At 31.6% G+C, this 15,919-nt stretch overlaps 1 protein-coding gene and 1 non-coding gene across 2 annotated transcripts; both read right to left on the reverse strand.

The window, feature by feature from the left end:
* Positions 1 to 1,802: 1,802 nt before the first annotated feature.
* LOC132034663 (uncharacterized) lies at positions 1,803 to 3,923 on the reverse strand. Its single transcript, XM_059425044.1, has 2 exons — positions 3,086 to 3,923; positions 1,803 to 2,601 (listed from the first exon to the last, which is right to left on the reverse strand). The coding sequence occupies exons 1-2, from the start codon at positions 3,148 to 3,150 to the stop codon at positions 1,803 to 1,805; spliced, it is 864 nt and encodes a 287-aa protein (XP_059281027.1). The 5' UTR covers positions 3,151 to 3,923.
* A 7,621-nt stretch (positions 3,924 to 11,544) lies between these two features.
* On the reverse strand, positions 11,545 to 11,617 carry TRNAV-UAC (transfer RNA valine (anticodon UAC)). The gene has a single exon. It is a non-coding gene; the product is annotated as a tRNA-Val (tRNA).
* Between the last annotated feature and the right edge of the window lie 4,302 nt (positions 11,618 to 15,919).

The raw sequence follows: 15,919 nt of genomic DNA on the forward strand, positions 1-15,919 counted from the left end.
AATTTATTTAACTCTTACCTATTGAGAGAGAGCAAAATTGTGATCTCAAAAAAGATGGCAAGTAAATTATTAGTATAACTAATTACCTTATATTATATGTGTAAAAATCTTTCTATATTTGTACATTTTAATCCATATTTTTTGCTGTCAACCTAATAAAACAGTAGCCAATAATTCAGTAGGAACCAAAGAAACTTCATGACATTATTACTAAGTTAGTAAGTAAACATAATTTAACTTAAGGTGTCTATCTATTATCACAATTCGTCCTATAAGTAGTTTGAATCTGATACCATAATAATTTCAAAAGTTTTGCTCCTTGTCCCTGATTAATGTTTAGTGTTGACTTTGTATTTTAGTAAAATTATGTCAGTATATACTATATATATCCATATTATTTTCCAACAACTATATATGAGAAGGAGACACTTATTGATTTTCCGATATCTATAAATGTACTGTGAGACCAACATGGTGCTTGTAAAATCTTTGTTGCACGACATGGATCTTTTATTGTGTATTTATGTCACATTGACTGTTGATACCTTATAACAGTTTAATGAAGATAGTATTCTGATAATGATACAAATTTTTTCGTCTTTTTGTGATACATTATAACAATATATATAATAATGTTGATGATACAAAAAGGATTCCTTAATTCTTTTTTCTTTTTTTTTCAATTTATGTGGTTCAGGTGTTGGATCGATGACCAAATGAAGTTTAATCATATACACACCTGCCCCGAAGCTTCTTGTTTATACATTTGCAGTAACAAATGAAGACTCTTGGCTTGTCAAATCAAGGGGTGGATCTAGCTTTAAATTTACGGGTTCAAGTGAACCCAATAACTTTTACTCAATTCTTGTATTTTTATTAAGAAAATTACTAAATATAGATATATAAATATTTGATTATGAACTCAATTATTATTGTATATTAACTTGATATTGCTGTAGGAGCTCATAAACATTAAATTCTAAATGCGCCTCTGATCAAATCTTCATGAGATTGATATTTCAGAGCTAATGTCATTGAAATATACCCAAGCACATAGCTATAAACTTGACTAGAACTCTACTTTAGGTTAGATACATAACAAGAAGAAATCTAAATTAAATAATTTGTACAAAAGAAATAGCAAATCTAAATGGAAAAAAGAGGTTTTGGATATAGTTTACTTTAATAAATAAGTGATTAGTGGATATATAGTTTAGTTGATCATAACTAAAAATTAATTATTTAATCTCATATTTGGGCAGCACTTACTTTAATCTCATATTTGAGCAGCACTTACTCTACTTGAGTCCACCCAGTATATATTAATTCATTGACTTTTTCAACTGATTTTGAAAAGAAAAAAATAAAAAGGACGCTCGAGAAGCACATCTTTGGCTGAGAAAAATAAAGAAAAGGCATATATCAGCTTAAATCATAAAATTAGGAACTTGACAAATTCAAAATGTTTAATTGCATAAAATAAATAAAATAAAAATTAAAGCCAGTATTTGTGACGCAAACAAACAAACGAAAGAATGGAACTCTTACACTTTGATTCAGACTAACAAAATGTGGAAAGTAAACTACATGTTTATTTGAGGTTTTATGTCTTTAAAGAATACTACTAAAAACTATAAGTATGAAGAAAAAAAAAAAGGCAACACTAATTTATTTATTTTTTGTATTGTGTATGTTAATTAACACCCTGGATTTTTATCTTATTGTACAATAAAAGAGCATTGGACCAATCTTAAACACTACAAGGAGAATGGATAAACCTTCTCGAAGCAATATTAGGATAATCATTCAAAGCAGCAGTGACAACTTGTTCGCCATATATATGATGTCCCAATCCTTATAGATACAGCCACCGCCCACCTCTCGCTTTTGGGTGTCAACCCAAATTCCAATTTTGGGTTGACACCGGTATAGATACAGCTGTGCTGGACTTCATCAGCCGGTATAGAAACATATCTGCCTGGTTGAGAATTGTTCCAACTTTCAGTTAGAATTTTATCCGCCACAGGTACGCTCATGTCCACGCATATGTCTTTAACAATGTTATAGTTACTTTCTTTATAGCAAACAATCAATTCAGGCAACTCATATTCCTTAATACGCTTCTCGCTATATAACTTTGTGTCTGTCTCAATAAATGGAGCATCAGAGACAACAGATCCATTTTCTTTCTCATCAAGGAAATCACAAATCGCTGAGCACTCAAATTCTGGAGTGTTCCATTGTCGATCTCTATCTTTTGTATCATATGCAAACGGATTTCCGTATCTCCTGGAAGTGATTGTGTTGGGCAAGGCTTCATTCAAATCATTCTCCACAGTTGAAGCTCTAGTTTTATCGTTGTTGCTTCTGGAAATATCGTCGAAAAATACAGATTCATAAAGTTCTGAAACCTTCCATAAGTTATCCCTATCTTTTGTGTCACATGCCAATGTTTCTTTACGACTGCCATATCCATTTGAATCAAGAAAGTCTTCTGTTGGAAAGGCTAAAGAATTTGCTTCCTTGTAGAGATTTGAGCGACTTAAGCCCCCGTTCTGGTTGTCCTTCATGATAGCCTTTTCATCAGGTGTGTCAAGGATGCTGTAGTTGCATTCAAATGTTTTAGTACTATGCACAGAGGCCATGGTTGAATGATGAAGGCAATTTCCCTTCTCAAAGAATGAACTAGTTTCAAAAGTTAACAAGTTTTATCGGATCATGTTTAGAAGCATTCGTCAATAAACTTGAAAACATAAAGAAATTCGAAAATAAATGAGTACAAGAACAATGTATGATATTTCAACATTTAATTAGACATCTAAGAGTTGCCAAATGAGTAAAGGCAGCGATATTCAGAAAACATGTATCAGATTGATATTAATTAGAAATAAAATGGGGACATACTGTCAAACCTTTCTATAATTGTGTCGTTTGCCAGATACTTTTTGGCTGCTATAGCGAAATGCTGTTATATCTCAACATATAATGTAACATAACATAAAAAATCGGTTCTAAGGAAAACTTGGTCATCATAGTGAAAAGTTATTATAGAGGATGATTGTTATAGAGAGGTATTAAAACTCACCAGCCTCCGTGGTCTGCATCAGTTGGTAGAGTCTGAAGTATTCTCAAAAGCTGTGAAGCAAACATCTACTTCTGTCTGGTAGATATGACTTGGGAAATCTGTCAACAGAAAGTACATATTCTATATATGCAAGTGAAATTGGATGCAAATTCTTGCGAACGCGTTAAAAAAGATAATTGTAGCACAAATTCAAATAAAGTAGATTGAAGGAAATGATACAGTCAACAGGCCAAATGATACTAATCATTTAATAAATTCTTAGTAGTCATATCCAGAAAACAGTTGCAAAGAATGCAGTAGGAAGCAAAGAAAGCACTCTGTAACTTTCCGCCTCCGCCTCTAGCTAATCCAAATCATGTTATAAAGTTAGTGCCTTGTTTATAATGTACATACTCAGACAAGAACAATCTGAAGATAACTGAGATTATTTAAAACTGGATTCAAGAGAAAATGGTCAAACACATGAATCATTAGAACTACAATATGTGAGACTAACCAGATTTGGAGTGCAATCATTTTGAAGCTCCTTTATTCATGAAAGTACAAATCAACTGATAATTTATTACTAGGACTTGCTAAACCAGACTTGTATTGACACTTTAATGTTTAAATTTCCATCCATATGGAATCTGCACCTGGTCCATAGAAGAGGAAAATGACAAGAAATATGGAAATTTTGTACAAAGCTATAATGACTAAATAAGATCTCCTAAGACAATGACAATTGCTACCATTTTCAAGAAAATTCCCAATCTCATAAGCCATATAGTAAGTTGGCTAACTTTTTACCTGGCAAAAGGTGAATCAGAAAGCCTAACTGCTGCAGCAATAGATAGGACCAAGAAAATGCAATTCTAACTAGAAATTTGATACTATCTCAAAAAGAGAAACCATAAAATAAGACTAAGAAAATGCAATTCTAACTACAAAAGTCTAACTGCTGCAGCAAAGTCAATTTAGCAGATTGATCCCAAGATTTTAGCTCCCTCTTTATAACACAAATGTAAATAAAGATACATGTACTCACACATTAATGCATACAGAGGTTCAAACACTAAATGTGTGTAAATAATATTTTTCTATATCAAAAACTGTCCATATTTGGAATAGTTACGGAATGTCCCTGAATAGGATCAAACATGTAAATTCAGAAGATGCTTAGGTTGAAAACAATACGAAATAAATATCAATTTACAACAGAAAATAGAAACTCAAAATCACCACATTCCAGATAAAACTGACCTAGTAACCGAATTATGGCAACATAAGTTCTAATACTGCTTGCGCAAAATTTTGCATACGACTGTAATAAATGCTTAAGCACGTGCGTATGTATGAGGTAAAAAAATAGACACCTTAGCTCGGCGCAGTAGAAAGAGAGACACAACAGAGAGAAAATATGAAGTTTGGTTGATACAATTTAGCACTGAATGTGAAAGAATTAGACTATCCCTGTTGAAGAAGAAGAAAAAAAAAAAACCATAACAAAAGGCAAAGTGGGAAGCCAGCAACATTCGAACAGTCAACCAAAAACAAGTCAACTGTCTTTCATAATATAATAAAATTAACTTGTTTTCTATGAACAATGTAATACTACTATATACATGTGTGACATGCAGGTAGAAGCATATACATATATCAAGTGCAGGGCACGAAGGGAAAAACTCTAGAAGGTACGCCTTGTTAGCTATTGCTTTACCGAGACAAAACAATATTTTCAATTTGATTCTTTTAAGTTGGAGTATAAAGTATGCATTTACTGTCTGTCTAAAGAGTATTACACTTGTATTTGCACACACAAGATTATTATAAAGTAATTACAAATAATTTTTTTATGATAACATCATACGGTACTCCTAATAGATAAGCATATTACAGTGTTAAATTACTCTATAAAAGATGGCAGAAGGCAGAAGGCAGATTGGTACATGAAATATTCCGTGTTCACCAAGATTCAAGGAAGGGCCTCACCTTTGAGCAGAAGCGGATCCAAGATTTAAACTTAATGAGTTCAACCTAATCAAAAAATTTAGTATTGAACTCATTTTATCGATAAAATTATGGGTTCAGATCTAATCTTTGTTGAAATTTAGTACTCCCTCCGTCCATTTTACGTGTTTACTATACTAAAAATAGATGTCCACTTCCACTTGTCCAGTTTAAAAAACCAAGACATAATTTACTATGTTATACCTATTTTACCCTTATTATTATTATGTAGTAAATAATTATTTTCAATTCACTTCCCAATGAGTAATATGACTTTTAAAAATTAGGTGTGCACACACACACACACACACACACACACACAGTTAAACATGACCGGAGGGAGTAAGTCTTTACATATATATCTATACTCCCTAAAGTTTTGGGTTATGAAATTAAACCATAACCAAATCCACTTCTACAGAGAGGTATAATATAGACAACCTACCAGTTTACCCTGACGCAAGCACAAACATATTCACGACTCAAATTCATGACCTCACATGAAAGACAACTTTACACTGATTAATTAAAATTTACACTTTAAACGTATATAACTTTGAACCTTCTTCATATTTCAAAGTGTATATGTAACTTAAATTCTTTTTCATTTTCATAGAAAAGGGAAAAGAATAAATGAGGGCCCGCTTATCAGAAAAAAAATGATAACTACCGCTCTCCACCTCGCCTTAGTATCCGACAATCGTTTCGTTTAATTCAACCTAACTAAGATCCATAATTAACAAATACTCCAGATAAAGTCCCCAATTAATAAAATGAATATAAAATGGATAGCAAAATAGATGGCACTCATGTAGCGTGAGGGCCAAAAAAAAAAAAAAAAAAAGAAGAAGAAAGGGTCAGTTTGACAATGGAATAAAAGAGTTGACCTTTGCTGTATAATAGTACTCCCTATCTGTCCCAACTTATATGATATTCTTCATTTTTCAAGAGTCAATTTGACTAAATTAGGTTCAAGGGAAAATTACACTCTATTCTATTTTTGAGAATATTTACGTCACGTAGCTCATCCTTTGTGTATAAACACCCGATTTTCAACATATTTGTGTGTAAACACATTTTATACACTATTATACACTTTATCAAGATTGACACATTATGTATAATGCTTTCCCCCCAGATATAATGTTGTATAATATTGTATATTAGGCTACGTGGCGTAAATATTTTCAAAAGCTGTATATTTTTGAAAATATACCGAATATTAACTCAATATTTTAAGATTAAAATTTATATACTTGAAAACTACATTAAAAGTACAATAAGTTACAACTTTTCTCATATCAATATGGTAAAAGAAAATCTTAAAATGTTGGTCGAAATTCATGCAGTTTGAATCTCAGAAATCGAAAAATATCACGTAAATTGAAATAGAGAAACTAGTAATTAGTATGTATCAATGTATTGAGAAAAGGGGCAACAGAGAGTAGTCAAAAGTAAATCAGTACCTGTGACACTTTGTTAGGTCTCCATAGAAGACAATTGAAGCAGATGACTAAGGGAAAAAAGGCTTGGATCTAAACAATTTATTTAACTCTTACCTATTGAGAGAGAGCAAAATTGTGATCTCAAAAAAGATGGCAAGTAAATTATTAGTATAACTAATTACCTTATATTATATGTGTAAAAATCTTTCTATATTTGTACATTTTAATCCATACTTTTTGTTGTCAACCTAATAAAACAGTAGCCAATAATTCAGTAGGAACCAAAGAAACTTCATGACATTATTACTATGTTAGTAAGTAAACATAATTTAACTTAAGGTGTCTATCTATTATCACAATTCGTCCTATAAGTAGTTTGAATCTGATACCATAATAATTTCAAAAGTTTTGCTCCTTGTCCCTGATTAATGTTTAATGTTGACTTTGTATTTTAGTAAAATTATGTCAGTATATACTATATATATCCATATTATTTTCCAACATCTATATATGAGAAGGAGACACTTATTGATTTTCCGACATCTATAAATGTACTGTGAGACCAACATGGTGCTTGTAAAATCTTTGTTGCACGACATGGATCTTTTATTGTGTATTTATGTCACATTGACTGTTGATACCTTATAACAGTTTAATGAAGATAGTATTCTGATAATGATACAAATTTTTTCGTCTTTTTGTGATACATTATAACAAGGGAAAAGGGTCAAAAATACCCCTCTACTTTGGAAAAAGGGCTAAAAATATCTTCCGAACTTATTTTGGGTCAAAAATACCCCTCCCATCCTTAAAGTTTTCAAATATACTGCCTGTCTTGACGGAAATTATCCCGCAAAATAACCCGAAATCGGTTTTTAAACCCGCTCCATCATTTAAACCGACCCAACTAAATAATAACCCATAAGATTCCCTTATTCCCCCAATATGTAGATTTGAAGTTTGAGGGAATTGAGGGAATAAGGGGATCTTATGGGTTATTATTTACTGTGGGTTCATGATGGAGTGGGTTTAAAAAATAATTTTGGGTCATTTTGGGAGATAATTTCCGTCAAGACAGGGGTACATTTGAAAACTTTAAGGATGAGAGGGGTATTTTTGACCCAAAATAAGTTCGGAGGATATTTTTAGCCCTTTTTCCAAAGTAGAGGGATATTTTTGACCCTTTTCCCTTATAACAATATATATAATAATGTTGATGATACAAAAAGGATTCCTTAATTCTTTTTTTTTTTTTTCAGTTTCTGTGGTTCAGGTGTTGGATCGATGACCAAATGAAGTTTAATCATATACACACCTGCCCTGAAGCTTCTTGTTTATACATTTGCAGTAACAAATGAAGACTCTTGGCTTGTCAAATCAAGGGGCGGATCTAGCTTTAAATTTACGGGTTCAAGTGAACCCAATAACTTTTACTCAATTCTTGTATTTTTATTAAGAAAATTACTAAATATAGATATATAAATATTTGATTATGAACTCAGTTATTATTGTATATTAACTTGATATTGTTGTACGAGCCCATAAACATTAAATCCTAAATGCGCCTCTGATCAAATCTTCATGAGATTGATATTTCATAGCTAATGTCATTGAAATATACCCAAGCACATAGCTATAAAATTGACTAGAACTCCACTTTAGGTTAGATACATAACAAGAAGAAATCTAAATTAAATAATTTGTACAAAAGAAATAGCAAATCTAAATGGAAAAAAGAGGTTTTTGATATAGTTTACTTTGCTAAATAAGTGATTAGTGGATATATAGTTTAGTTGATCATAATTAAAAATTAATTATTTAATCTCATATTTGAGCAGCACTTACGCTACTTGAGTCCACCCAGGATATATTAATTCGTTGACTTTTTCAACTGATTTTGAAAAGAAAAAAAAAAAAAAAAAAAAAAAAAAAAAAAGGACGCTCGAGAAGCACTTCTTTGGCTGAGGTTTTATGTCTTTAAAGAATACTACTAAAAACGATAAGTATGAAGAAAAAAAAAGGCAACACTAATTTATTTATTTTTTGTATTGTGTATGTTACTTAACACCTTGGATTTTTATCTTATTGTACAATAAAAGAGCATGGGACCAATCTTAAACACTACAAGGAGAATGGATAAACCTTCATCGAAGAAATATTAGGATAATCATTCAAAGCAGCAGTGACAGCTTGTTCGCCATATATATGATGTCCCAATCCTTATAGATACAGCCACCGCCGACCTCTCGCTTTTGGGTGTCAACCCAAATTCCAATTTTTTGGTGCTCCTATAACTGAACAAACTTGTAATCGTCCTGGTACCTACTGATATACGGATATACATCATCCTTGTGCAATTCATTAGCCAAAACATATGCACTTTATGGTGCTTCTGACACTCTTTGTACAGGATCAACTTTCCTCACCTTCATCTCCGCCAAAAAAAACCAACCTCGAGAGAGAGATATACAAACTGCTAGACGTGAGGAGGAAATTACAAAACGTGAAATGGAGATAGCAAGACGTGAGATGGAGAGCAATATACAAATTGCTAGACGTGAGGAGGAAGTTGCAAAACATGCTATGGAGACGGGCGGATTTACTTGGCCAGGGTGTTCACCCGAACACTCTTGGCAAAAAATTACAGTGTATATATAGGGTAAATTTCCTGTATTTATGTGCATATATTAACTTTTGAACACCCTCGGTAAAAAATGACAGTGTATATTTAATTTTTTTTTCTTTTTTCCGAACACCCTGAGTGAAAATTCTGGATCCGCTACTGTATGGAGATAGTCGCAGCCGCATGGAAACAGGCAAGAGAAAACGAAGAAGGTATAATTTCCGTTACTGGTTCGGAATTTTTATGTCTATCTCTTCTAGATATTCTGTTGAGTATGCTGATTATTGGAGATCTCTTTGGAAATATGCTGCCGATTGTGCTTTTTCATATTCATTGTAGTTCATTGTAATGCTTTAATGCATCTATTTGAAGTTATTGTGTTGTAAAATTATGTGAATCTTCTTCTAATCTACTATGTGATTTTCCTTTTTTATTTATCTGCTTTTTCATAGTATTACTTATAGTTCGTTGATACTTCAATGATTTTTCTAAGCTATTGCGTTGTATTATTACCTGAAACTTTTTCTGATCCACTGTAATTCACTCTTAACTATCATTTCATTTTCTATCTCATTTGGGTCCAGCACTGTACTTCTTGTCAAGGTTACTATCTAAGATAGTCAGCTGCCACTAGCCGTTCAACTTGTCACTATCATTTTATAACTTAAACATTAGTTATAATAATTAGCGAATAAAATAAAAAACTCCAGCGCCAAGCTTAACCTTGTTTTCTCCATCTATATCATTCACGACTTCTTCTTAATTCAATGTAAAAAAACCCCACTAAAATCAGTAGAGATCGATAAATAAAACACAAAATCACTCCTCGAGTTCAGTATCAAAAACAAAAAATAAATTGAAATCAGATGAACCCATACCATTCCCATATGTTTCACTTTCAGAAGTTTTAAAAAAGAGGGGGAAGCAATATATAAATAGCATATATCAGGTCATGATACATTATTATTATACGATGTTCATACACCTATTGTTCATTGTTATACACATCTGCCCACTCCTCCCAATAACCATTTAATCCCGACATCATTATACAATGTATAAGCAGTGTGTGTACACCTGCTATATACATTTACGTTACAAAATATTGTCCGGCTACCATTACACTTCCACTTTAATACCAAATTACCAAAAATAATTGAAGAAGAAAATGTCCAAAATTCACTAGATCGCTGTTGAAAACTTTCAAATTTCGATTTCAGATTTAAAAGTCTTTTCTCTCTCTTCTGATAGACTCCTCCAAATTATTCGAATTACCTCGAATATTAGGAAAAGAATGATCAACTTGTCATAAGCCATTAACAGTTCTCTAAGCTTGACGCAATATGATCTCTATCACACAACAATTGTTGTTTGTCTTAGATATTCAATAGTATATTTAAAAAATGTATGTCACATACATTTTCTATTCAAAAACAGTCTCTATTTGCCAAGGCAGGGGTAAGACTTGCTGTTGTATAGTAGAGAGTTCCAAAATCGTATTGTATCTTATCTTAGAATAGATTGGAATGGTCATAGAGGATTGTTGATTGAGAGTCTTACAATTTGAGTTGATATAGTATAAATGGAGACCTCTACATATCAATATTAATATAGTATAATTAGCAAGTTCCTCATATAAGATTTTGGCATGATGTCTTTTTTGTAAAACAAAATAAATGCATACATATGTATTTGCTGTAATTTATTTGATGGATCAATAAACTAGGTGCCTATTTGAAAAGGTAGAATTTGGGCTTCTAAATGGACTTTGACACAAGATCAAGGTCTCTCTAGTTGGGCCAAATGAACATCAAAACCAAAGGAAGATTTGATTGTCTAGATACAAGTACAAATACATCCAAATGCAAACCTGCTTTTACCCCTCAAAGTATTGAACATTTTGCACTTTGATTTTTTTCTTAGAGAAATAGAAAGTGAAGAGTTCACTACACAAAGACTGAACCAGTTAATTTGTAGACAAAAGCATATAGATGGTTCACTATCTCTTCATTCGGAAAATTCTTTTCAATTTTCCGTATTTAACACAAAATTTGTTACCTGAAATTATTTTTCCATTGCATTCGCGATCACGAATCATTCTAATTTTTATATTCAAAAGATGATCGAGAAATTTTTTATTTTTATATTCACGAATCAATTTTTCGTATTTAACACAAAATTCTTTACCTGAAATTGTTTTTTCCATTTCATTCGCGATCACGAATCATTCGAATTTTTATATTCAGTATCGAGAAGATTTGCCTTGCCAAATCCAGCTTTTTCTCATGTAGAACAATGACTACGATATTAATTAATTAGTCCATAGAGTTAAAAGAGAGGAAACCGAAAACAAAAGAAAAAAGAGAAACGTTACAAAGAGAAAAAATAAAGAACAAAGCCCCTGTTGCTGCCCAGGATCGAACTGGGGACCTTCAGTGTGTAAGACTGACGTGATAACCACTACACCACAGCAACTTTGATGCTTAGGGTATCACGATTATTTTAATGATCAGCATTACCAGTATTGGCGAAACTAACATTCAAAGGACTAACAGTTGAAAGTAGATTGATAGAAGAACAACTTTAATTAGTATAGTTTTGCATAATTGCATTTAGAAGTTCTTTAGTCTTAACATTTTAATGTAGTCTTTATTGACAAGCTTTTATAATAATTGACATGATTTGCAGAAGTGGAAGACTGCTGTATATTATGGATCATTATATATATATATATATATAATCTTAATTTATGTGTTAAAAGTCTATATTTTCTCGTGCACTTCTAATTATCTAGCACGAACATTTATAAGGAAACACAGGTAGGAACACAAATATATATTTAAAAGTCTGTTTATTATTCTATGTCCAATCAAACATTGTCATATATATATTTTGTGTTCAATTAAACATTACCGTATAAATCGGGACGAAAAATGTATATGTTTATATCAGGAAAAAGAAAGAAAAAATATTACCTCCGCACCTCAATGTCTATGAAGAATGACCGACATTTCTAAAGTCCCAATCCTTCAGAACTTTAGAATTTCAGATTGTGCAAATTTATAATATAAAAAGAGATAATAGTAAAACAAAAGCATACTCTTCATTAAATTTTCTCTTCCTTAAGAGTACTAGATAAATAACATCAATTCTGAACCGACTGATTTTGAGTTCCAGATGTCAAGGATTATAGGAGTTTTAATGTTCTGCTCATCATAATAATAATACCAAAATGCTAGTTAAACAGTAAAAAGGGACAGAGAATTCCAAGTGGTCAAGAGCCCTAAATTTGGCTGCACGAACATCAATACAAGGACAAAGTTTTTATTAAGATGAGCTGTATATGTTAAAGAAGAGTACCACAGTAAATCATTTTAAGGCTTTCCAACTAAGTCAGAGTTGTAAAATACATTAACGGGACCAATATATGGATAAATTTGAAAATATAAAAAACGTGTGTTTTTGGTGGAGTGGACCATTAATAACAGCACAAAAACTGAAATTTCATACAAAATATATCAATTATTAAAGCAATATATCTAACATGGAGAACTCAAAGCCAAGGACACAACCAGCTGGAGTTGGCTTTTGGAACACTGTATGAGATGTGTACTATTTTGGGTACCACGTACCAAAAACGACTTCTTGTCACTATAATTATTAAAATATGACCCCTTTTTTTCTTCTATTAAATAGCTGGAAATTCTATTTTACGCGATAAAAATAGGATAATTTCAATAATATACAACCCAGCATAAAATATGACATCCACGTAGTCATATTTTTAATTTACGTCCGCATACCCAAATTTTTTCTGCAACAGTGTTAATACACACGATATACAACATTAAACACTTACTGTAGACAACGTATTAACCTTGTATAAAAGTGTATAATAATGTATAAATGTGCCATTACGGGTAATATTAGAATATGAGTCATTTCGGATAAATATTGTAAATATTTTCTCCAAATAGACATAGAGTGTTGTTCTCCCAATATTTTACTGTGCATAAAATATAAGAAAGATTTGATTTTTTTAAGGAAACCTAGTAAATTCAAATAGAAGATATGGATCAGAGTCGTCCAAACCAACTACATTGCATTAACAACCAAGCAAAGACATCATTATGACTCTCCTATAACGAAAAGTGAGATTTGGATAACATCATTAGTTAGATACCTCCTAGTTAGCTAGTTTTAGATGAAATTAATGGTTTATGGATCATTTGACTTGCAAAACTTGTACTATTATATTTTTTATCTCTAAAACATTGGATATATAGGTTATTTGCCAAATTGTCCTCGTCAGCTAATTGTCATGTTACTTACCTTATCGTTAATGTGGTTGTGGAACCATGCGTAGACGTGGTGGCAAAACTACCTCATCATGATTAATGAGGCAAATAAAGCTACTACTCAGTCCATTTTATGTAATGTATAATACTTTTTTTTTTTTGCAATCTTTATTTTTTAAAAGAAATGATATCTTACTATAGTTTCAACGGATTTAGAACGGGTTTTGAGTTTTTTCCTTTTGAGACTATTTAAATTTACGTGGACAGATATAAATAACAAATAAGGAATTGGTTAATGAAAAATTCAGGAAAAAGGCTAGAATGATTTTTGGTGGGAAATGGCTATAGAAAGTGACTTTATTATGACAAAATTATACAAATAATATTATCACATAATTTTCAATAGTTAAATAATCATGTGAGCAATTAATGACTCATTATAACTAAGCAACTTAATCAATACATAATGATTTGTATCTTCTAGATGATTTAGGGCTGTGATGGACAAAAAGATTCACCCACTTCGTGAAAATTCGCGACGACCTATAATATGAGTTGTGATTCTACAAATTCACTTCTACTTAAAAAAATATATAAGTCTTTTAACTAGTATTTTCTATTAAATCTTACTAATTCAAAATCTGAATCCGACTCTGTTATCGACACGAAGAAACAAGAAAAGGAGAATTTATGGGGTGTAAAGGTGAGAAAAAAAGATAGATGATCATATCATGTATTGGAAAGTTATTTTGGTGTTAAGATCAAGAAAGTGGGAGTAGAGCAGGAGTATCAGATTCGAGCCATATTAGTTGGAGGTGCTGTGGCAGATTCTGGGAATCCAATTTGCCTAACCAAAAGATACAGCAAAGTAAGAAAATGATATCTTTCGAAGAAAAAAAAAATGATTTTTTTTTGACAGTTTATAAGTACTTGGTACGGCTTACTGAATACTTCTCCGACCATAATATTCTGTAATTAGGAGATGCAACAGCATTTACGATTTTACTTTTGCAAGTTCTAATATTGATATTATACACGGACATAAATGACGAAATTATTTATACAGTAATACACCTTTATTGATTAGGTTTTTCTTATTTTTTGTTTAGAAAATCCACTTACTTAGGATTTTTTTTGTTTGTATATTAATCGTTACTTTCGGATCAGTGTCCGTGGTCCAATATGTGGATTTCTGCAGATTGCACTAATGGACGATTTGCCATTACTTATTTTGGTCATTTACGATCTATATTCATCTTGTTAGTAATAAGCTATTATATCTTAAGTTGCTTCAGATCCATTGTTCTGATTGATACTTGTTGAAAACAAATCAAGAAAAACGACAAAGATAATTAAAAAAGAGGACAGACCTGAAGTTAGAAAAGAAAAGATTTGGTTAAAAGGACAAAATTTATAAATAGTTTGACATCATTACAAAATATTGAGTCAGTGTATGAACGATACTAAAAATGAGAACTTTTTTTACCGAGTGAGAAAGACGAGACTAAAAATGAGTAGATGACAGTAGAAGATCTGGTGTTACTGATAAGAATCTTAAGACTTTGTGGGGACTAAAAATGAAAAAAGGAGAAGGGGCTGGGAACGTGGCCTAGTGGCTGCCTCCCTCACTCCAAAATACTTTGAAAAAACATTCGAGTTTTAATTAAATTAAAAAGGGCATTCGAAAGTGGCGAAGCCAGAATTTTAACAAAAAGGGTTCAAAAATATAAACAAACAGACAAATGAAGAAGTCAAGGGAGTTAAACGTCTACTATATATACATCAAAAATAATTTTCATCTTATATATACAGTATAATTTTTTGCCGAAGAAGATTCGGATGAACCCCCTTGGCCCTTCCTGGCTCTGTCCCTTACTTTGGTGCACAAAGTATTCTATGTTAGCAGGTCTAAGAAATAGCCACACTTCAAGGAATATGATGTAGAAAGTCTATATTAATACAAGGATTTGTAGTTGTTTTCATGGATCGAACATGTGACCAGGAGAAATAACTCTCTTAGTTCAAAGCTTCCCTTCAGTTGGGTTTTTACTAGTTGATATCAGTCAGTGGCGGAGCCAGAAAATTTGGCAAGGGTGTTCAAACTTTGAATGGGTGAATATTTTTTTAATGAAGGGTGCACCGAAAATCTTAATATTAAACTACACAATTTTAATAAGATTTGTTTATTTAGAAAATTTAATATGAAAAAAAAAAAAAGTTAAAGACACACCAATTGTGAATTGAATAACATTCACGCTGCCAAAAAATGAGAATCAAAATATAAAATGGCAAAAATATAATGACTCCATCCATAATCGAACCTGAGCGGAGCATAGTAAGGCTTTCTGAATAACCTTCATCGTTGAGCTAACCCACTCACTTGTATTAAGGGTGTTCAAAATATATTATATCATAATATAAGATAGAAATTAATCTATATTTGTTGTGTAATTTTTCGGCGAAAGGTGTTCACCTGACC

Source organism: Lycium ferocissimum, chromosome 10, assembly GCF_029784015.1.
Source record: "Lycium ferocissimum isolate CSIRO_LF1 chromosome 10, AGI_CSIRO_Lferr_CH_V1, whole genome shotgun sequence".
Taxonomy (NCBI): domain Eukaryota; kingdom Viridiplantae; phylum Streptophyta; class Magnoliopsida; order Solanales; family Solanaceae; genus Lycium; species Lycium ferocissimum.